The 21787-nt window shown below is 47.0% G+C and overlaps 1 protein-coding gene across 2 annotated transcripts in view; it reads right to left on the bottom strand.

Annotated features, from left to right (window-relative positions):
- Positions 1–4227, bottom strand: part of RAB31 (RAB31, member RAS oncogene family) — an 85376-nt gene extending 81149 nt beyond the window's left edge. Inside the window, exon 1 of one of the 2 annotated variants that reach the window (XM_055417210.2) lies at positions 4029–4227. In XM_055417210.2, the coding sequence (XP_055273185.1) occupies positions 4029–4067 (39 nt within the window). In that variant the 5' untranslated portion in view covers positions 4068–4227. The remainder of the gene's footprint in view (positions 1–4028) is intronic. The other variant, XM_055417209.2, reaches the window with a different exon arrangement.
- Positions 4228–21787: the final 17560 nt, after the last annotated feature.

Raw genomic sequence — 21787 nt, 5'->3', positions numbered from 1 at the left:
CAGCAGCCAGGCCAAGGTCCACAGGTCAGGCTGACCTGCTTCTTGTGAGAGGCCTCATGGGTCCTAGTGCCCCCGGGGACCCCTCAGCCCTCTCTGGTGAAGTCCTCACCGCCCAGATGTCACAGCGAATCCCAGGGACTTGCCTGCTCTTCAAACAGAGGCCAGAGGAGAGGCCTCACCAGGCCCCTGACGGCTGGGGAGGAAGTGGCAGAAATCTCTAAACTGTCGTCAAGACAACCGAAGGCCAAATATAAATCTCCCTGGGATTCCATTCGGAAGCAGTCTTTAAGTGCGCACACCCAGAGGAAATAATAAAAGAAAGGAAAGCACCTCTCCCCCTCCCCTGGCCCTACCCCTCCTTCCCCTCCTGTTTCTCTCTCTCTCTCTCCCTCCCTCCTGCTTTTTGCCACGTGGTGATGTGTGTTAAAAACGCAAACTGGGACGCTTTCCACTTTTGGGGTTGGAACAGCTGCTGCCTCAATATTGTTTTTGTTAGTTTTTTTTTAAAACATACTTTGCTGTTTTTAATGGAGTTGTTTTTTAGCTATGTGTTTCATAATACTAACTGAGATTCACAAAGCGGGAAGACTGGCACTTTAATTGGCAAGAGTAACATTCATGGGTCCTAAGAGTCCAACTCGGACAGTCTGCTGCCCAGCTCTATCCCAAGACACCTGGGCTTATCCCAGGGGAGGGCATTCACGAAGGCACAGGAGAAATATGACCAAGTCCTCCCATGGAAACAACAAGAGCCAAGAATTTCTAACAGGTAGCCTAAATAAACCCCACACTTTCAGTCCTTCGTTTTTCCAAGAGCACAAAGCATTCGGGGAATGCTCCACAGATGGCTGTGGTTCCATGTGGAAGCACGTACCAAGAGAAGTGAGATCAGGGTTCTGAAAGGCACAGGTGCATGCCACCTGGCAAACCCCACTGCCATCTGCTGCAAGTGACCCTCGGGTCAGGAATCTTCACCCACGTGGGGGCCTTTAGTTTAGAGGGGGGTATGCCTGCACCACCCGAGCTGAGCACAACCACGGCCTTAAATGGGAAACAGGTCGCCCAGTGATCACCGAGTGCCAGGGACAATCACCGAGCACTAAAGGACCAGCCCCTCAGCCTCTCTGGTGAGCCAGCAAGGCGGCAGCTATGTGGTCCCGCTCCCATCACCTTCTCAGTTGGGCTGGCAGTGGGCGTGGCTGCAAGGGCCTGAGATTTCAGGAAGGCGTGGCAGTGGCTGAAACTAGGAAGCTGAGTGTTGACTGCCTGCAAGACTTCATCCACAAAAGACAGGCCTCCCATACAAAGAACAGAGGAACCAGGGCTCCCGTTAAAATTCTGAAAGGACTGTGAGCTTGGCACTGAATCTCTTTTCCAGGGGTGGATCCACAGGATTCTCTCTCCTGTGGATCCACCAAGAGAGTTAGATTGGCTTTGGCCACACCCAGTGCGATCTCAGGGCTTCCCTAGTGGCCCGGCGATAAAAGAATCTGCCTGCAATGCAGGAGACTTGGGTTCAATCCCTGGGTAGGGAAGATCCCCTGGAGGAGGAAATGGCAGCCCCACTCCAGTATGCTTGCCTGCGAAATCCCATGGACAGAGAAGCCTGGCGGGCTACAGTCCATGGGGTCGCAAAAGAGCCAGACATGACTTAGCGACTAAACCACCATCACCACCAGTGCTATCTCAACCAGAGCATCGCCCTGCTTGAGGAACAGCTGAGAATCTAGCTGTCACACACACAGGATGGGACCAGCCAAACCAGGGGACTTAAGACACATTACTCAGTGTGATAATAAAAGCAATGGCCCTTTCCGAGATTTCAAATAAATGGCTTCTGATCTGAACAAACCTAGCGCTTCTCAAAAAAAGAAGACCACAGATACAGGGTGATGGGATTGAAACTTCAAAGTCTTCATCTGCTCAGATTTATCTTCCTGAACTGCTGTGGGGCTGTTCTTTTCTTTCAAGCCCAGCCTCCTACCTCTGGGACTCTGCAAAGGACCAGCACACAAGGAGAGGCATTGTCTCCAGGAAGTCACTGAACAAGTGCATTCCATCCTTAGAGATAAGGCAAAAAGTAGTGCAGGGGCTTCCCCCAGCTTTCTCATCTCCTAAGCTTGCTAATTATCATCCTGGAGTCACAGGGTAGCAGGAAATGGCGCTGTGTATCTTAGGAGATCGTCTGCTCTAGTCCTCTGCCTTAAACAGGAAAATGTTATCACGTCCACTTCACAGATGCAGTGATCAAGATACTTTTCCAGAACTGCACAGCCAGTGAGCAGGAGAGCATAAGAACCCAGGCTTGCTGCTTCGGATCAGGGCTCTTCCTACCAGACTGTAGAAGGAAACAGACTTATCTTTAAACAGAAAAATTGAACATAATTCATGTGCTGGGACAAGCATATCATTTCTGACTTTATTTATTCCCAAGGCCAATCCTGACATACACAACATACGTCAAAGTTGCCTCTTGGTTCTTGGGGACCCAACCTTCTGAGTCTTTGAAGTGCTTCCTGGAGGCTGAAATGACTCCTCAGGAGGAAAACACGCGATTCCTGGAATTTGTGTCTGGCTTATGTTAGAGAGCCTGGCAGTAGGTGACACCTACCCCTGCAGCTCTGACAAAGGTCAACAGAGGGAGGCCGGGACAGCATCCACCAGATCCAGGCCATGGTCCAACATGGGGATAGGCACAGAGAAGGGAGGGCCTCTGCCTGATGCCCCTGGATGAATCAGGAGACCAAGGCCAACCGGACAACCTAGTGTAAATGGGACTTTAGCAAAGGACAGTGAGGGCAGACCTCCCAAGGTTCCAGAAAGGCCTCCAGGGAGTCCAGACAGCCCCTTGTTGTTGCTGTTCAGTCACTCAGTCGTGTCCCACTCTTTGTGACCCCATGGACTACAGCACGCCAGGCTTCCCTGTCCTTCACCATCTCCTGGAATTTGCTCAAACTCATATCCACTGATTCAGTGATGCCATCCAACCATCTCATCCTCTGTCGCCCCCTTCTCCTCCTGCCTTCAATCTTTCCCAGCCTCAGGGTCCTGGGCGATCCGGCCCTAACCTAGAACCATTCTTTCTTTATCCGCTTCTGCACAACCCTCTTGACAGACCAGTTAGCACTGCTTTGATATAAACAGAACTGGTCCAACCTTTGCTGCTTTTTTCGGAAACTGTTTTCTCGGGAGACCAGAACTGCCAAGGGCTGAACACTAGGCGTCCGTGCCAAAAGCTGCTAAAACCAGGGCTGAAAACCAGCTCTTCCCAAAGAAGCAATTCCGGAATGTGGTGTGGGTACCCAAGAGCGAGCAATCCAAAACGCCAGCTGAATTCCCTGAGCACTCCCCAGGGGCAGGTCCGCACCACTGGGGAGTTTGTGTTTGTCTTTGTTTCCGGCTTCTTCTATGTTTCTTTGGGGTCAGAAGGACCCACTTCGGGAGGGGAAGTGGGGACAGGGGAGGACTCTGTCGTCCTGCCCTGATTCGCAGCATGAAAAGTTTTCTCCGGTGCGTTCTCCCTCTACATTCCCGCCAGGTCGTCCCCTCGAGCATTTTTTCACCCCGAGTTGAGCTTTGTTTTCTTTTTTAAAAAAGTAAATAAACTAATTGCCCCCCAGGAGGCAAAAGGATTCCGCGCCTTGGCTGAGTAACTTAAAGTTTCCGCCGGAAGGAAATTATTAAAGGCGAAGGAGAAAGCCCACGGAGGAGGGGTCCTGGACTGGTGTCCCCGCGGAGGGGTCCCGGCCCGGGGCGGCCCGAGAGGACGAGGGCTCCGGGAACGCGGGCGCGGCGAGGGGACGAGCCAGGAAGCCCGAGGGAGGCTCGGACCGGACTCGGTGGGGCGGGACAGGGAGCGGGCCGGCGAGGGGGCTGCGCGCAGGGGACACGGGGGCGCAGGGACGTGGCGGGGGGCTGGTGGGGGGCGGGGCGGACAAGGGGGCGCGGGGACGAGGGCGCAGGGAGGAGGGTGACTAGGAGGGCGCTGGGGGTAGGGGGGCGCGCGGCCCCAGGAGCGCAGGACTCACCCCGAGAAGACACACTTTGAGCTCTCGGATGGCCATCATGAGCTCGGGGCCGGGCCGGGCAGGGGCTCCGCATCCTCCGGGGCCGCCACGCTCCGCGCCCCGCCAGCCGGCTCCTGCGGTCCCCGCCTCCCCTCGCGCCGCCCGCGGGCGGATCCACGGCAGCTGCTATTTCTGGGCCTCTGGCCGCGCCGAGGGTCACGTGGCCGCCGCCGGCTCCTCCCGGGGGTGCGGGGAACCTCGCCGGCCGGCTCCCAGGACCGCCCCTGACGGCGTCAGCCCCCGGGCCCCCGCCCGCGTGCCCCTGGCGTCCTGGCACCCGGCCTCCTCCTTCCAGCCAGCCCGGCCTCGGACCCGGCTCAGCAGCGCTCACCCCACCCCCGGCCCCCGGCTCCCAGGCCACGGAGTGGAGGGAAGACCGGTCCGGCCCGCGGAGGCAGGGGCCCACGACTGGACACTCGTCCCCCTCGGTAAAGGGGATGTTGTCCACCCGGGATCTTCAGGGAGCATTTTGAAGCCTAAGCGCACTGGACAGAGGCAGTCGGACAGAAGGAGGGTCTGATCATGCAGCCCGCCTCTCCCGCAGTTCCTCGTGCGGTGGGGAGTGGGCTTCAGTGTACCCCCAGGTCGCTTGCCAGTCTCACCCCCACGTTCGCTTTTCCATATGTCATCGGAAGTGATTCTAGAAGCAAAGGCCTATCCCTCCCCCCAAAGCAGGCTGGGCCGCGTCTGAAAGGGGAAGCGCATTGTAGGCAGGAAGCTGCTGTGCAGGGCACAGAAAATGCTGCAGCTTGGGGTCAGACCCCCGCTAGAAACAGGCGGCTTGGCGGACCTTTTGCATCCTTCCGAAGTGGGCTTGGGGGACTGGGGGCTTGTCTCCACAGTGGCGCGCGCACCTCATCCACTACAGAAATGTCAGGCTTTTGGACATAGGTACTTGAGTTAGGTGTGGCATTTCAGATTGGAAACAACTTTCTTTAAACTTTATCCCCTAACCAAACTCTCAGGCCTCTGTCCTGACCTTGCAGTTCAGTGAACCACTGCCCCACCTCGATTATCTGGGTTTTGCTCCTAGTGAGGCCACCTTAAAGCTACCCACCACCCATGTCGTGGGAACATCCAATCACGACCTCCAGAGAAGAATTCTAAAAGGCCAGAGTCAAAATAGTGCCCTTCTCTCAAAGAAAATCCATGACAGTTGGCAGTGAATCCCCCAAGGCAGTAGCTTCCCCTGGCTTGGGCAGGCTTGGAGGCTTACCCACTCACATAAATCGGGACTAAATTGTTCAAAAAGTAGCCATGGATGAAATATAGGTCTTATTCAGCATGGAGATTATTGTATCGATACCTGTCCTTGGTTTAGTATCTAAAGCAAGGACAGGATGAAAAAAGGCCTGCCCAGAGTCTCCCAGCACTGGGCACTGGGCCTCCTGTCTTCAGATCCGCTGAGCAGAGGACAAGCGCCACACAGACACAGAGCGGCCGTGGTCAAGAGGCTCTGGCAAGGCCATCTCACATCCCCGGCAGAACAACTTGAATCTCCACGTCCTAGTGCTTCCCTTTGGCCTTGCTTCTCACTTCCCCAAAGTCAACCAAACCGGTTCTCATTTCCTGAAAGTTAGCCAAACCAGGGTGGGAGGCTTTTCCATTGACACTGCAATAGGTCCTTAAGGGCAGGACCACCCCAGACAAGTGGGCTGGCAGAATTTCTCATCCAACCCCCTGTTCTTTCATTTCTCCCATTCCTCTTGCTTCTGTGCTGGCCTAGGTGTCTGCCATGCTTGTGTGGCTTCTGGGTTCCCCCTTAGTAGTCGCTGATCCGGGCTTTCCCTCTGAGAATCACCCACCTGTTTTATTCTCCCCACACTCACCCCATTAAAATTTCCTCACTTGTGTCTCATTCTGACCAGGCAAGCACTTCACGAAGTGCCAACACTTTGTGGATCACCGTCATGGATTTATACCCTCTCCTGGGCCAAGTCATCCTTGGGAGCTTAAGAACCGGCCTCAAGGAAACCCTGGTCCCAGGGGCCACCCCAAAGTGATGCACCAGGCTCTCCTGGGCAGGAGAGACAGTGGCTGCTCCCAGATGCATTTGGGGAGTGTCTGTAAGGAGTAGGTCTCCACTTGTTAAAGGTATAATGTTCCCTGCTGCTGCTGCTAAGTCACTTCAGTCGTGTCCGACTCTGTGTGACCCCATAGATGGAAGCCCACCAGGCTCCCCTGTCTCTGGGATTCTCCAGGCAAGAACACTGGAGTGGGTTGCCATTTCCTTCTCCAATGTGTGAAAGTGAAAAGTGAAAGTGAGGTCAGTCAGTCGCGTCTGACCCTTAGCGACCCCACAGACTGCAGCCTACCAGGCTCCTCCATCCATGGGATTTTCTAGGCAAGAGTACTGGAGTGGCTTGCCATTGCCTTCTCCGATAATGTTCCCTAGGAATGTTTTTAACATACTCTAGGATGACTGTTGGAAGGGCCCAACCTGACTCCTCTGGAATTCTCTGCAAATTCGAAGAGAAGCAAAGATAAAAATCCAATATGTAACTGAGGGCTTATCAAATTTTTAAAAGATGGAATAGGCAAAAGTTTCCTGTGAAATCTTTGTAAACCAGAAGGTCATTGGGCTAATTTGAATTTATGCTTTTCTGCTGCTGTGAAGTCCTCAGTGGCACCTACAAGATGCAACTGAACTCTTAAGTACATCTTGTGATAACACTGCGCCAAAACCAACCTTTTCTTTGCCTGCTGGTAGAACCCATCAACCCCCAGAGACGTGCTCAGATGCCACCTCCCAGGGAAGTCTCTGCCTGGGCTTGCACATGCTCTACTCAGGGCTCTCTAGCATTGACTCAGCAGCTCACTTGCCCTCCTGTCCCCCATGAGGGCAAGTGTCCTTGAAGCCAGTAGAGCTGAAGCCAGGTTCAGTTCAGAAGCAAAGGAAAGCTTGACTCTTCAATCAAAACATGGAGAATTGAGAGGTCATGCTCCAGAACACCCACTCTGCCAACTGCAGGGCTGGGCTGCTTTCAAGGGAAGGGGCGGGGTTCTCTTGGGCATCCAGGCACAGCTGGTGCCCTCGCTCCAGATGGCAGTGCAGGGTGCAGCATCTTTGCACACAGCCCGCTCACCATCATCAACTCAGAGTTGGGGGCGGAGCTTCTGCACAGGTCCCTGAGCTGAGGCGGCCACCATTTTGCACCAGGAACCCTGGTCTGAGGTGTCCGGCTCCAGGCTTCTGCACACCATGCCCTGGGAGCCAGGGGACTAGACTCAGCACAGAAACAATGTTAGGCTTTATTTCATCACCCAGATTCTATTTTTATTTCCCAGTGATTGTTAATGGACTTTGCTGGTGACAAACATAATTAGCTACTAAATCACTTTTACAACTGGTCAGGGTCTAAATTTATAATGGAATTATCTATCTGTATGAGAGGTGCCTATAGATGAAGCTGGGGTCACCTCTGTGTCACCAGGATGTGAAAATGACTAGATTGGGGGCGGGGGGGGAATGGGGCTGTGCCACAGAAAAGAAAGGTGATTAGAAATTAATCTTTTCACCTCAGTCTGTGTAGGACTTTTTCCTGCAGGGTCTCTGGCCTCTCATGTAATTCAAATGAGACTCTTGTTTGGTGGGTCTGGAGGTCTCGGAGACCCCAGGACCGGTGTGTCCACATAACAGGAAGGCTGACCTGAATACTTACCCTGGACCTCACCTCAGAAAGTTCTGGTTGGGGATTTCTTCTAAAAGAAATGAGTAATTCACCAACAAATATTATTTAGTAAAAGTTTACCAAGGGACAGGAAAAATTGCCCCATTCTTTTTTTAAAATCTAGTTAATAACAGTCATAAAACTGACCATGTTGATTGATCCAGCAAATCCTCTTTCAGACAATAACATAGAAAAACACACAGAAAAGTGAGCAAATAGAAGCCTGACTGTGCACAAACAGACATGCACACAAAGAAACAGATACATTTGAAAAACAAAAAGCCATCTCTGCTGAGATGGAAGAGGACAGCTGCATACATCATGATATTAAAGGGGTGAAACAACTGAAATCTCTTCGCATTTAGGAATGATTAAGCAAACGGATATCTTTACTCGGTTATCTTTACAGTGTGCTGTGGTATATGTCACTTAGGTAATACATAAAATGTATACGTGAGGTAGATTTAGAAAGACGTTTGCAGTAAATAAGTTTCCATGAGTATAAGATGATGCAAGAATCAGCTGTGCATGTTAAACAGTTAAGTCATGCCAGTTTGTTACAACTCACATTAAGGAACGTGATTGCTGGCTTGTGCGGTACTGCTACTGCATACCTGTCAGCACAGCCAAAATCAGGGACAGTGACAATACCAAATGCCGACAAGGATGTGGAGCAACTAGAATGTCATTGCATCGCTGAATGCAAAGTGGTGCAGCCACTTTGAAAGGCAGTTTGACAGCTTCTTATAAAGTTAAACATACTTTAAGCATTCAATCCATTATCATGCTCATTGGTATTTACCCAAAGGAGTTGAAAACATATCCACACAAAAAAATCTGTATACAGCTATTTACATCAGCTTTGTTTATAATTGCCAAAGCTTGTAAGCAACCAAGATGTCCTTCAGTAGGCAAATGGGTAAATAAACTGTGGTCCATCCAGGCAATGGAATAGTATTCAAAACTAAAATGGGATGAGCTATCAAACCATGAAAGACATGGAGCTAAAAGCCAGTCTGAAAAGGCTATGTATTTGGGTAATTATGACATTCTGGAAAAGGCAAAGCTATGAAGACAGTAAAAGATCACTGGGGGTCGGGGGGAAGGGATGAACAGGCAGAGCACAGAGGAGTTTTAGAACAGTGAAAATACTCGGCATGAAACTAATGCTAGATACATATCATACATTTATCCAAACCCACAGAATGAACAGCACAAAGAGTAAAATGTAAATGACAGACTTTGAATGATTATCATGTGTCAATGTAGGCTATCAGTTGTAACAAGTGTACCCTCTGCTGAGGGATGTCTATAAGGGGAACGCTGTGCATGTGTCAGTATAGAAGGCATATGGGAAATCTCTGTATTTTCCTCTCAACTTTGCTATGAACCAAAACTGCTCTTAAAAAAAAAAAGTCTTTTAAAAAAATGAACAGGCATGATCAGGCAATTCACAAGTTGGAAATGAATATATGAAGAAAGTATTCAACTTTGGAAGTGAGGAAAAATACAGATTAAAGCATCAAGAAATCATTTTCCACTTATCCGACTAGCAAATCATAAATCCTAGAACTCCATGAGGCAGTGAGTGGGGCAGAAGGAGCAGGGCCCATTCACACTGGCTGGACTCCACTGTTTGACCTTTGGAGCCACACATTCTTTGTGTGTGTGTGCGTGTCTTTACATGGTTTTTCTTTATGTTTGTTTATATATCTTCACCGGGCTTCCCTGGTGGCTCAGCGGTAAAGAACCCGCCTGCCATGCAGAAGGTGCAGGAGATGCGGGATCAGTCCCTGGGTAGGGAAGATCCCCTGGAGAAGGGCATGGTAACCCTCTCCAGTATTCTTGCCTGGAGAATCCCACAGGCAGAGGAGCCTGGCAGGTTAGTGTCCACAGGGTCGCAGAGAGTCAGACATGCCTGAGTGACTTGGCACATACACATGCCTGTATCCTCACAGTCATTCTGTCACAGGGGTGTCACACATTGTTTCTCTAAAGCAGTATTTGTTTATTTTCTCTGTTACTCTCCATGAGCAAATTTATACTCTCATCAAGCTTATTTTTGGATTCTGGTGGGAAGAAGGATAAAAAATTTGAAATTTCTCTGCTAAAAATATGACATTTTTATATAGAGGATAGGAGAGGAGGAAAGGGAACCTGAAAGATTAGGTCAGGGTCACTGGTGAGATTCTGCCCTTTGGACGTGGAAGTCTGGAAGGGAGAATGATCCTTAACAATGAGCACGAACACTTACTGAGTGTTGACTGCCAGCTAGGTACCAGCTGCAACCCTGCCCAGCATCTCACTTCCTCCTGCCTGGAAGAAGGTGCTATTGACCTTGCAACGGAGGCAGATGGTCTCTGTGAAGCTGTGCCCATGCAGCCAGCCTGGGATTCCAGCGCAGACAGTGAGCACTGTAACTACTGCAGGCTTCCCTGGTGGCTCAGATGGTAAAGAATTTGCCTGTAATACAGGAGACCCAGGTTCTGATTTTGGTTTGGGAAGATCCCTGGAGAAGGAAATGGAAACCCACTCCAGTATTCTTGCCTGGAGAATGGGGTTGCAAAGAGTTGGACACAACTTAGCGACTTAACTACCACATCTTGCATTTAGGTGTACTTGGTTTTTGGTTTGAGGCATTGGCAGGGGTGTGTAGGTAAACATGATGAGCCGAGCAGGAAGGAAAATACCCGAGCTGACATAGAGAATCAAGAATTAGCTGCAGGGACTTCCTTGGCTGTCTGTTGGTTAAGACTCTAACTTAGGTGGGCACTGCAGGTGGGCACAGCTCGATCCCTGGTCAGGGAACTAGGATCCCACACACCGTGAAGTGCTGCCAAAATAAATAAAAAGAATTAGCTGCAAAGATGAGAGAGGAGGTGCTGTCAGCATGCTTACATACTCGCTGCCATTGAGTGTTGACTGGAAGCGCCAAGGGGACTAGGACGCCACGTGGAATGTCTTAGAATTCTCTGCAAGGCTGGGAAGTCCCTCCCAAAGAGAACAAATGAGATCATGTCTATGAAACACAACATTTTCCACTTCACATGTTATTCTTACCACCCTGGCATTCTTACCTAAAGAGCAAACAGTAAACCCAACAATAATATTCGAGATGGTTAATTATATGTGTCAACTTGGCAAGGCCATGGTACCCAGGTGTTTGGTCAAACGTCATTCTAGCAGTGAGCCTGCTACAGCTGTACACAGAAGTAGAAAATATAATGTTGTACACATTAAACTTATATCATGCTATAAATCAATGTCACCTTAATGAAAAATAAATTTAAAAATTATTCTCAATGTTTCTGTGAAGGTATTTTTAGATGAGATAAACATTTCAATTAGTAGGCTGTGCGTGAAGCAGATAACCCTCCATTATGTGAGCAGAACTCATCTAGTCAGCTAAAGAGCTTAACAGAGAAAGACTGATCTCCTCAAGGAAGAGGAAATTCTCCCAGAAGACAGTCTTCAGACTTGAACTGTAACTCCACCCCAAGTCTCCAGCCTGCTGGCCAACCCTACAGATTCCTTACAGTAAATCTTTCTGTATTTATACATCTTATTGATTTCATTTCTCCTTGGACAGTAAGGAGATCAAACCAGTCCATCCTAAAGGAAATCAACCCTGAACATTCACTGGAAGGACTGATGCTGAAGCTCTAATACTTGGCCCCCTGATGCAAAGAGCTGGCTCATTGGAAAGGACCCTGATGCTGGGAAAGATTGAGGGCAGAAGGAGAAGGCAGGAATAGAGGATGAGATAGTTGGATGGCATCATCGATTCAATGAATATGAGTCTGAGGAAACTCTGGAAGATAGTGAAGGCCTGGTGTGCTGCAGTTCTTTGGGGTGGACACAACTGAGCAACTGAAAAACAACAATTAATTTATTTTTTTCATTGTCCTGAGTCTGCCACCCAGTGTACATACATACTGGTCTTGACTCTGTTTCCCCAGGTGTAAACCAGGCACCCACAGTGTGCCAGACATGAGGCCAGGAGCTAGAGATGCAGAAGGTCACCAAGGAGGCCCTGGCTTCAGGAGGCCACAGTCCAAACTTACCTCTGGCTTTGATCCTTCGAAGAAATAGACTGTTTCCTGAACCTCTAAGGCCATATCTCTTGAGAAACCTGTATGCAGGTCAAAAAGCAACAGTCAGAACTGTACATGGAACCGACTGGTTCCAAATAGGAAAAGGAGTGCGTCAAGGCTGTATATTGTCACCTTGTTTATTTAACTTCTATGCAGAGTACATCATGAGGAACGCTGGGCTGGAAGAAGCACAAACTGGAATCAAGATTGCTGGGAGAAATATCAATAACCTCAGATATGCAGATGACACTACCCTTATGGCAGAAAGTGAAAAGGAACTCAAAAGCCTCTTGATGAAAGTGAAAGAGGAGAGTGAAAAGGTTGGCTTGAAGCTCAACATTCAGAAAACAAAGATCATGGCATCTGGTCCCATCACTTCATGGGAAGTAGATGGAAAAACAGTGGAAACTGTGTCAGACTTTATTTTTTGGGGCTCCAAAATCACTGCAGATGCTGATTGCAGTCATGAAATTAAAGGACACTTACTCCTTGGAAGGAAAGTTATGACCAACCTTGATAGTATATTAAAAAGCAGAGACATTACTTTGACAACAAAGGTCCATCTAGTCAAGGCTATGGTCCTTCCCGTGGTCATGTATGGATGTGAAAGTTGGACTGTGAAGAAAGCTGATCACTGAAGAATTGATACTTTTGAACTGTGGTGTTGGAGAAGACTCTTGAGAGTCCCTTGGACTGCAAGGAGATCCAACCAGTCCATTCTAAGGGAGATCCATCCTGGGTGTTCATTGGAAGGACTGATGCTAAAGCTGAAACTGCAATACTTTGGCCACCTCATGCGACGAGTTGACTCACTGGAAAAGACTCTGATGCTGGGAAAGGTTGGAGGCGGGAGGAGAAGGGGACGACCGAGAATGAGATGGCTGGATGGCATCACCGACTCTGTGGACATGAGTTTGAGCGAACTCAGGGAGTTGGTGATGGATAGGGAGGCCTGGCGTGCTGTGATTCATGGGGTCGCAGAGAGTCGGACACGACTGAGCGACTGAACTGAACTGAACTGAAGGCCATACCAGAGAGTGAGAACCCATGAATATGCATGTCCATTTGGGCCACATCAGTGTTGTGAGGAGAGGGCAATAATGACAGAAAAATTAAATGGAAGATAATAGATCCAGGCCCAGAGCAGAAAAGACGTGGCCTGTGAGGTTGAAGCCAGAGACCAGGAAGTATCAGCACTGGAGAGAAAGGGCTGGTGCAGAAGCAGAGGTGGGTCAGAGCTGAAGAGTCATTCAGAGTAAACTAGCCAGGCTCCTGCATGGGGCATGGACCCAGGAGGAGAAGTCACCACTTGGGAAGATTTCATAGATGACACCACTTCATAGACAATCACCACTCCGGAACCTGTCCTGCCTGCAATGTCCAGCCTGATTCGGGGCATCATCCAGAGAAGTGAAAACAAAAAAAGGCAAAATACTTCCTCCCCACCCAAGGGAACTGAGAGAGGGGGCTACAGTGCAGACCAGGAAGAGAAAAAGTCTGTTTTTAGAAAATGAAAGAGAGAAACCCTGAAAAACCCTGCTGGCTGGATTCACACTGCTGCGTGCTTGCACCTTGACTCCATGGATGAAGCACCGGGGCACACAGTAGGTGCTCAATAAATACTGGCTGAGTAATGAATGGATGAATGAATGAAATCCTAGGACATGCTGACACCTCAATGAGGAAAACACCCAAAGAGAAGTACCAGAGGGAGGCTGGATATCCTGGAGGAGGTCTCTGGAAAAACCATGGTGTGTACTCTTGGGGGTTGATGGTGGATGATCATCACTTCTGCTCAAGATGGCTTGTTTCCTCGCTCCTGTGCCCTCCAGAGTCTCACACCTGAGATCCAGGCCTGCCCCAAAGCTCAGGCTCAACCCCTTCCCACCACCTCTGAGTTATTCTTGGTGGGATTACACCAGAGTTGGTACTCTCCTGTTTCTCCTTCTTTAAAATATGTTTCAATTATATAAGTAATACTATCCCCAAGAAGAAGAATGGCTGTCTGAGGAAGCCTTCCAAATAGCTGAGAAAAGAAGAGAAGCCAAAGGCAAAGGAGAAGAGGAAAGATATATCCATCTGAATGCAGAGTTTCAAAGAATAGCAAGGAGAGATAAGAAAGCCTTCCTAAGTTATCAGTGCAAAGAAATAAAACAATTGAATGGGAAAGACCAGAGATCTCTTCAAGAAAATTAGAAATAGCAAGGGAACATTTCATGCAAAAAGGGGCACAATTATATGGACCTAAAAGAAGCAGATGATATTAAAAAGAGGTGGCAAGAATACACAGAAGAACTATACACAAAAGTTCTTCATGATCCAGATAACCATGATGATGTGATCACTTATTTAGAGCCAGACATCTGGAGTGTGAAGTCAAGTGGGCCTTAGAAAGCATCACTGTGAACAAAATAGAGGAGGTGAAGGACATGCTGACAGCTAAGCTATTTCAAATCCTAAAAGATGACACTGTGAAAGTCCTGCACTCAATATGCCAGCAAATTTGGAAAACTCAGCAGTGGCCACAGGACTGGAAAAGGTCAGTTTTCATTCCAATCCCAAAGTAAGGCAATGCCAAAGAATATTCAAACTAATGCACAATTGCACTCATCTCACACACTAGCATAAGTAATGCTCAAAATTCTCCAAGCTAGGTTTCAACAGTACATGAATGGAGAACTTTCAGATGTTCAAGGTGGATTTAGAAAAGGCAGTGGAGCCAGAGATCAAATTGCCAAAATCCTTTGTTTCATAGGAAAAGCAAGAGAATTCCAGAAGAACCAATGTTCTTCATTGACTATGCTAAAGCCTTTGAGTGTGTGGATCACAATAAACTGTGGAAAATTCTTCAGGAGATAGGAATACCAGACCATCTTACCTGCCTCCTGAGAAATCTGTATGCAGGTCAAGAAGCAACAGTTAGAATCAGACATGGAACAATGGACTGGTTTCAAATTGGGAAAGGAGCACATCAAGTCTGTACGTTGTCACCCTGCTTATTTAACTTATATGCAGAGTACATCATGAGAAATGCTGGGCTAGAAGAAGCACAAGCTGGAAGCAAGATTGCGGGGAGAAATATCAATAACCTTCAATATGCAGATGTCATCACCCTTATGGAAGAAAGTGAAGAGGAACCAAAGAGGCTCTCAATGAAAGTGAAAGAGGAGAGTTAAAAAGCTGACTTAAAATTCAACATTCAGAAAACTAATGCCATGGCATCCAGTCCCATACTTCATGGCAAATAGATGGGGAAACAATGGAAACAGTGACAGACTTTATTTTTTTGGGCTCCAAAATCACTGCAGATGATGACTGCAGCCATGAAATTAAAAGACGCTTGCTCCTTGGAAGAAAAGCTATGACCAACCTAGACAGCATGTTAAAAAGCAAAGACATTACTTTGCCAACAAAGGTCCGTCTAGACAAAGCTATGATTTTTCCAGTAGTCATGTATGAATGTGAAAGTTGGACTATAAAGAAAGCTGAGTGCCGAAGAACTGATGTTTTTTTAACTGTGATGTTGGAGAAGACTCTTGAGAGCCCCTTTGACAGCAAAGAGATCAAACCAGTCATTCCTAAAGGAAATCAGTCCTGAACATTCTTTGGAAGAACTGATGCTGAAGCTGAAGCTCTGCTGGGAAAGACCAAAGGAGAAGGGAACGACAGAGGATGAGATGGTTGGATGACATCACTCACTCAATGGTGAGTTTGAGCAAGCTCCGGAAGTTGGTGAAGGACAGGGAAACTTGGCACGCTGCAGTCCATGGGGTCACAAAGAGTCAGACACGACTGAGTGACTAAACTAAACTGATCTGCATATTAGGGCTTCCCAGGTAACTCAGTGGTAAAGAATCTGCCTGTCAATACAGGAGACAAAAGAGACTCGGGTTTGATTGCTGTGTCAGGAAGATCTGCTGGAGGAGGAAATGGCAACCCAATCCAGTGTTCTTGCCTGGAGAATCCCATGGACAGCGGACCCTGGTGGGCTACAGTCCATGGAGTACTAAAGAATCAGACAAGACTAAGTGTGTACACACACACTGGCATCTGCATATTTATTGAAAAAATTTTAAACTTTAACACAAGGGAAATCACATTATATTCATCATCCAGAATATACACACATGCTCACATAGTTATTTCTGATCTTTTTTCTATATATAAAGTTGTAATCCTGAAATTCTTATTAGTTCAGTTCAGTTCAGTCACTCAGTAATGTCCAACTTTTTGTGAACCCATGGACTGCAGCATGCCAGGTTTCCCTCTCCATCACCAACTCTTGGAGCTTGCTCAAACTCCTGTCTATCAGGTGGGTGATGCCATCCAACCATCTCATCCTCTGCCATCCCCTTCTCCTCCTGCCTTCAATTTTTACTGGCATCAGGGTCTTTTCCAATCAGTCAGTTCTTCGTATCAGGTGGCCAAAGTATTGGAGTTTCAGCTTCAGGATCAGTTCTTTCAATGAATTTTCAGGACTGATTTCCTTGAGGATTAACTGACTGGATCTCCTTGCAGTCCAAGGGACTCTCAATGTCTCTCCAACACCACAATTCAAAAGCATCAGTTCTTCAGTGCTCAGCTTTCTTTATGGTCCAACTCTCACATCCACACATGACTAATGGAAAAACCAAGCTTTGACTAGACAGACCTTTGTTGTCAAAGTAAATGTCTCTGTTTTTTAATATGCTGTCTAGGTTGGTCATAGCTTTTCTTCCAAGGAGCAAAGGTCTTTTAATTTGATGACTGTAGTCACTATCTGCTGGAGAAGGAAATGGCAACCCACTCCAGTGTTCTTACCTGGAGAATCCCAGGGATGGGGGAGCCTGGTGGGCTTCTGTCTGTGGGGTCACACAGAGTCAGACACGACTGAAGTGACTCAGCAGCAGCAGCAGCAGCAGTCACTATCTGCAGTAATTTTGGAGCCCCCCAAAATAAAGTCTCTCATTGTTTCCACTGTTTCCCCATCTATTTGCCATGAAGTGATGGAACCGGATGCCATGATCTTAGTTTTTTGAATGTTCAGTTTTAAGCCAACTTTTTCACTCTCCTCCTTCACTTTCATCAAGAGGTTATTTAGTTTTCCTTTTGAAGGAGGTCACCATTATCTTCATTGCCTCCACCATAGTTTGGTCTCAGGTCAAACAACAGGGAGGGTACACAGCCCCACACCTCAACAGAAAATTGGATTAAAGATTTACTGAGCATGGTCCCAGCCCATCAGAACAAGACCCAGTTTCCCCCCCTCATCAGTCTCTCCCATCAGGAAGCTTCCATAACCTTCTTATCCTTATCAGTCAGAGGGCAGACAGAATGAAAACCACAGTCACAGAAAACTAATCAAACTGATCACGTGGACCACAGCCTTGTCTAACTCAATGAAACTGTGAGCCATGCCATATAGGGCCACCCAAGATGGACAGGTCATGGTGGAGAGTTCTGACAAAACTTGATCCACTGGAGAAGGGAATGGCAAACAACTTCAGTATTCTCTTCTTGAGAACCCCATGAACAGTATGAAAAGAAAAAAAGATATGACACTGAAAGATGAACTCCCCAGGTCGGGAGGTGCCCAATATGATATTGGAGAAGAGTGGAGAAATAACTCCAGAGTGAATGAAGAGACGGAGCCAAAGCGAAAACACTCCCAGTTGTGGATGTGACTGGTGATGGAAGTAAAGTCCGATGCTGTAAAGAACAATATTTCATAGGAACCTGGAATATTAGACCCATGAACCAAGGTAAATTGGAAGTGGTCAAACAGGAGATGGCAAGAGTGAACATTGACATTTTAGGAATCAGTGAATTAAAATGGACTAGAATGGGTGAATTTAACTCAGATGACCATTACATCTACTACTGTAGGCAAGAATCCCTTAGAAGAAATGGAGTAACCCTCATAGTCAACAAGAGTCCGAAATGCAGTACTTGGGTGCAGCCTCAAAAATGACAGAATGATCTCTGTTCATTTCCACAGCAAACCATTCAATATCACGGTAATCCAGGTCTATGCCCCAACCAGTAATGCAGAAGAAGCCAAAGTTGAACGGTTCTATGAAGACCTACAAGACCTTCTAGAACTGACACCCCAAAAAGGATGTCCTTTTCCTTATAGGGGACTGGAATGCAAAAATAAGAAGTCAAGAGATACTTGGCATAACAGGCAAGTTTGGCCTTGGAGTACAAAATGAAGCAGGGCAAAAGCTAACAGAGTTTCACTAAGAGAACGCACTGGTCATAGCAAACACCCTCTTCCAACAACACAAGAGAAGACTCTACACATGGACATCACCAGATGGTCAGTACCAAAATCAGATTAATTATATTCTTTGCAGCCAAAGATGGAGAAACTCTATACAGTCAGCAAAACAAGACTGGTAGCTGACTGTGGCTCAGATCATGAACTCCTTATTGCCAAATTCAGACTTAAATTGAAGAAAGTAGGGAAAACCACTAGACCATTCAGGTATGACTGAAGTCAAATCCTTCACGATTATACAATGGAAGTAACAAATAGATTCAAAGCAAATAAATTCTAAAGGGATTAGATCTGATAGACAGAGTGCCTGAAGATCTAAGGACAGAGGTTTGTGACATTGTACAGGAGGCAGTGAACAAGACCATCCCCATGAAAAAGAAATGCAAAAAGGGAAAATGGTTGTCTGAGGAGGCCTTACAAATAGCTGAGAAAAGAAATGCTTATAACTATTCTATATATACAAATATACATATTTTAACTGTTAGAATTATATCCAGAGTATTTCATTGTGATATAACCTAATTTTGTAGGAAATATGACACTGGGTGTTTTTTTAAAATCATGATAAATGTGCATATAACATAAAACTTACCATTGGTGACATTTAGCGCATTCAGAGTGTTATGACTGTCACCAGGATCTAATGCCAGAACATTTTCATCACCTCAAAAGGGAAACCTCATTCCCATTAAGCAGTCATTGCTCACCCCCTCCTCTCCCCAGCCTCTAGTACCCACTAATCTGCTTTCTGTCTCCATGGACTTGCTGACTCTGGATATTTCACATAAATGGAATCATAGGATATGTGGTCTTTGGTGACTGGCTTCTCTCATTGAGCATAATGTTTTCAAAGTCTGTCCCTGTTGTAGCCTGTGTCAGCACTTCATTCCTGTTTATGCGCTTCTGTTTTAAATTCTACTCTTTGGCTCAGAAACCTTGCATGGCTCTGCATTGCCTGTCCAGGAGAAGTCCAAGCTTTTTCACATGGCATTCGCTCTTCTGCAGAAGCCCGCTGTCCGTCTTACCTGCACCAAGCCACTCTGCTTTTTTACTTCTGCACCTCTGCCGAAGCCCCAATCTCTGCATCTCTGATGCTCTGGTCCCCAGACCAGCAGCAGAATCACCTGGGAAATCGTCCTAAACTCAAGTTCTCAGGCCTCTCCCCAAATCACTGAATCAGAGCCCAGATTCTGTGTTTCAACAAGCCCTGTGAGTGATGCTGATGTCTGAGAAACTGAAATCTGAGAAACTTTGGTCTCAACTGCATTACTTCTTTAAGTCTCTTTCTTAGGCTGCACCCTGAGCCTTTCTATTTTCTCTGTCCTCTCATGTCCCATTGGACATCATCCTTCCTTTTTGAGAGGATTTCCCACTTTTTACACTGTGTCATAGCTGTGCCACCACTACTAGACATCACCTGAGTAATGTATTTCATCTAAACCCTAAGAAGTACGTTGTTCAGGGAGACACTGAAGGTTGTCTCTGGCTGAGGTTCTGGGCATGAGCTCCCAAATGCAGGTGTGGCATTTTCTTGTGGCCCCAATCGATGTCACAGCTGAAAGCACGGCTCCTAAGTTATCCCAAGCCTATGACTTTTGTACTCTGTGGATATTAAAATGCCCTTTCTTTTATGAATGAAAGTAGTAATACTGGCAATGTTTGGATTTTTTAGTTTTTGTTTTCCTTGTTGTTTACAAGTCTATTATCAGATGTAAGACATCCTCGCTTAACTGCTCTGTCTGGGAACCTTTGGCCTAGAAAGACACTGGGGTCAGAAGAAGCTCTGCCAGAGGGGCGTTTGGTAGCATCACTCTGGGGCAGCCAGGAGGACCTGACTTCTGCATAGTCCAGGAGCCAGAGATTAGAGAGCTCAGCTAAGAAAGAGAAAGATGGAAAATAGGGAAACCCCACCTCTGAGCAGATGAGGGTCTCCAACACGCGTGATGTAAAGCATTTTCAAGGAAAGCAAACCTGCATTTCAGCCTCATGATTTTAACATACATGTGCGCTTCGCAGGTGACACTAGTGGTAAAGAGCCCCCCTGCCAATGCAGGATACATAAGAGACATGGTTCAATCGCTGGTTTGGGAAGACCCCCTGGAGGAGGGCATGACAACCCACTCCAGTATTCCTGCCTGGAGAATCCCCATGGACAGAGAAGACCGGCGGGCTACAGTCCTTTGGGTCATAAAGAGTCAGACACAATTGAAGTGACTTAGCACGTATGTGCACAACCACACAAACACACACACAACACACACAAGCAAGCACTAACTAGAGCTGTAGAGACAGTTCCAGTGATCTCAGAGTCTAGACTTTGAGAAATTACAGATGGAGTGAATACCTTCTCAGTGCTATATAAGGAAAACTTAAAAGTGAAAAAATCAAGTAACCAACCCACAACTTAAGAAGGATGTTTGAAAGATGGGCGTGTTAGATCTAGAGATGACTGAGGAAAACATGACAGCCTTCAGATGTCACAAGCATATTCATAAAAGTGGGGGAAGATAGGTTCCCAGTTTATTTCTTTCTGGATTCATAGCTTACCTCATCCAAGGGGAAAAACTGAACTGACTAAATTCTGATGTGCTGCATTCAGAAGCACAGGAGCAGAGGGGGAGCCCTGAGCAGCCGCTTTCAGCTCCTCTACACAAGACTCATACTCTCCGAGGTGTCCAGCGGGGTAGGCTCCGGAGGAAGGATCTCACTTCCTCCTCTCTCTCCTGGAGGCTGGAAGCAGAGCTGCCCAGCCAGGATGTTGCTGATGCGATTCCTCACCAGGAGGCCCCCATCACCTGTCCAGGGGCCACGCCAGCCGCCACCATTTTCATTTGTCCGCAATGTACAAGAACAATGTGTGCGTTCACACGGACCAAGGCAGCCAGCTTGAAAACTTTTCACCCTGAGATAATAGACTGCCTTTTCCTTTGCGGTCATTATTTCATTAAAATAACATTTTAAATGACATAACAGATGGAATAATAGATGAGTTTTTTTTTAATTGTTTACATCAGCTTTGTATCAGTTCCCCCATTTTTTGGTTTATTTTGTTTTATATGTGTGTGTATATTGTTATCTTTAAATTTATTTTGGCCCATGAAATCCAGGAGTCTGGAAGTACAGAAATATATATATATTTAAATAAAGCAAATTAACCATCATTTAAGTACTCCAGCCTGTATCTCCCAAGAACAAAACATTCTTATATAAAATTAAAATAATATTATTGTTCCAGAGATAGTTAACATGTTGTTACTATTCAGTCACTAAGTCATGTCCTTCTCTTTGCAACCCCATGGATTGCAGCATTCCAGGCTTCCCTGTCCTTCCCTATCTCCCAGAGTTTGCTCAAATTCGTGTCTATTGAGTCGGTGATGCCATCCAACCATCTCATCCTCTGTCACCCCCTTGTCCCCCTGCCCTCCATCTTTCCCAGCATCAGAGTCTTTTTCCAATGAGTTGGCTCTTCACATCAGGTGGCAACAATTATGATAACTAACTTTATATTAACTGACCTCTATTACATAATCCAGTTTCCTGTCTCCTCCTATCTTTCAGATTTTTGACATTTTTGAAGAGCTCGTTGTCCTGTAGAATATCTTCCATAATTTGGCTATGAATCCTTCTTTCCTCCTAATTAGATTCAGGTCAAATGGTTTGGCAGGAAAACTACAAAGGTAATGCTCTGTCCTTCCC

The sequence above is a fragment of the Moschus berezovskii genome, chromosome 28 (assembly GCF_049115385.1).
Source record: "Moschus berezovskii isolate FMDL1 chromosome 28, NW_MosBer_1.0, whole genome shotgun sequence".
In the NCBI taxonomy this organism is placed as follows: Eukaryota; Metazoa; Chordata; class Mammalia; order Artiodactyla; family Moschidae; genus Moschus; species Moschus berezovskii.
This window is presented reverse-complemented; position numbering and strand designations above follow the sequence as displayed.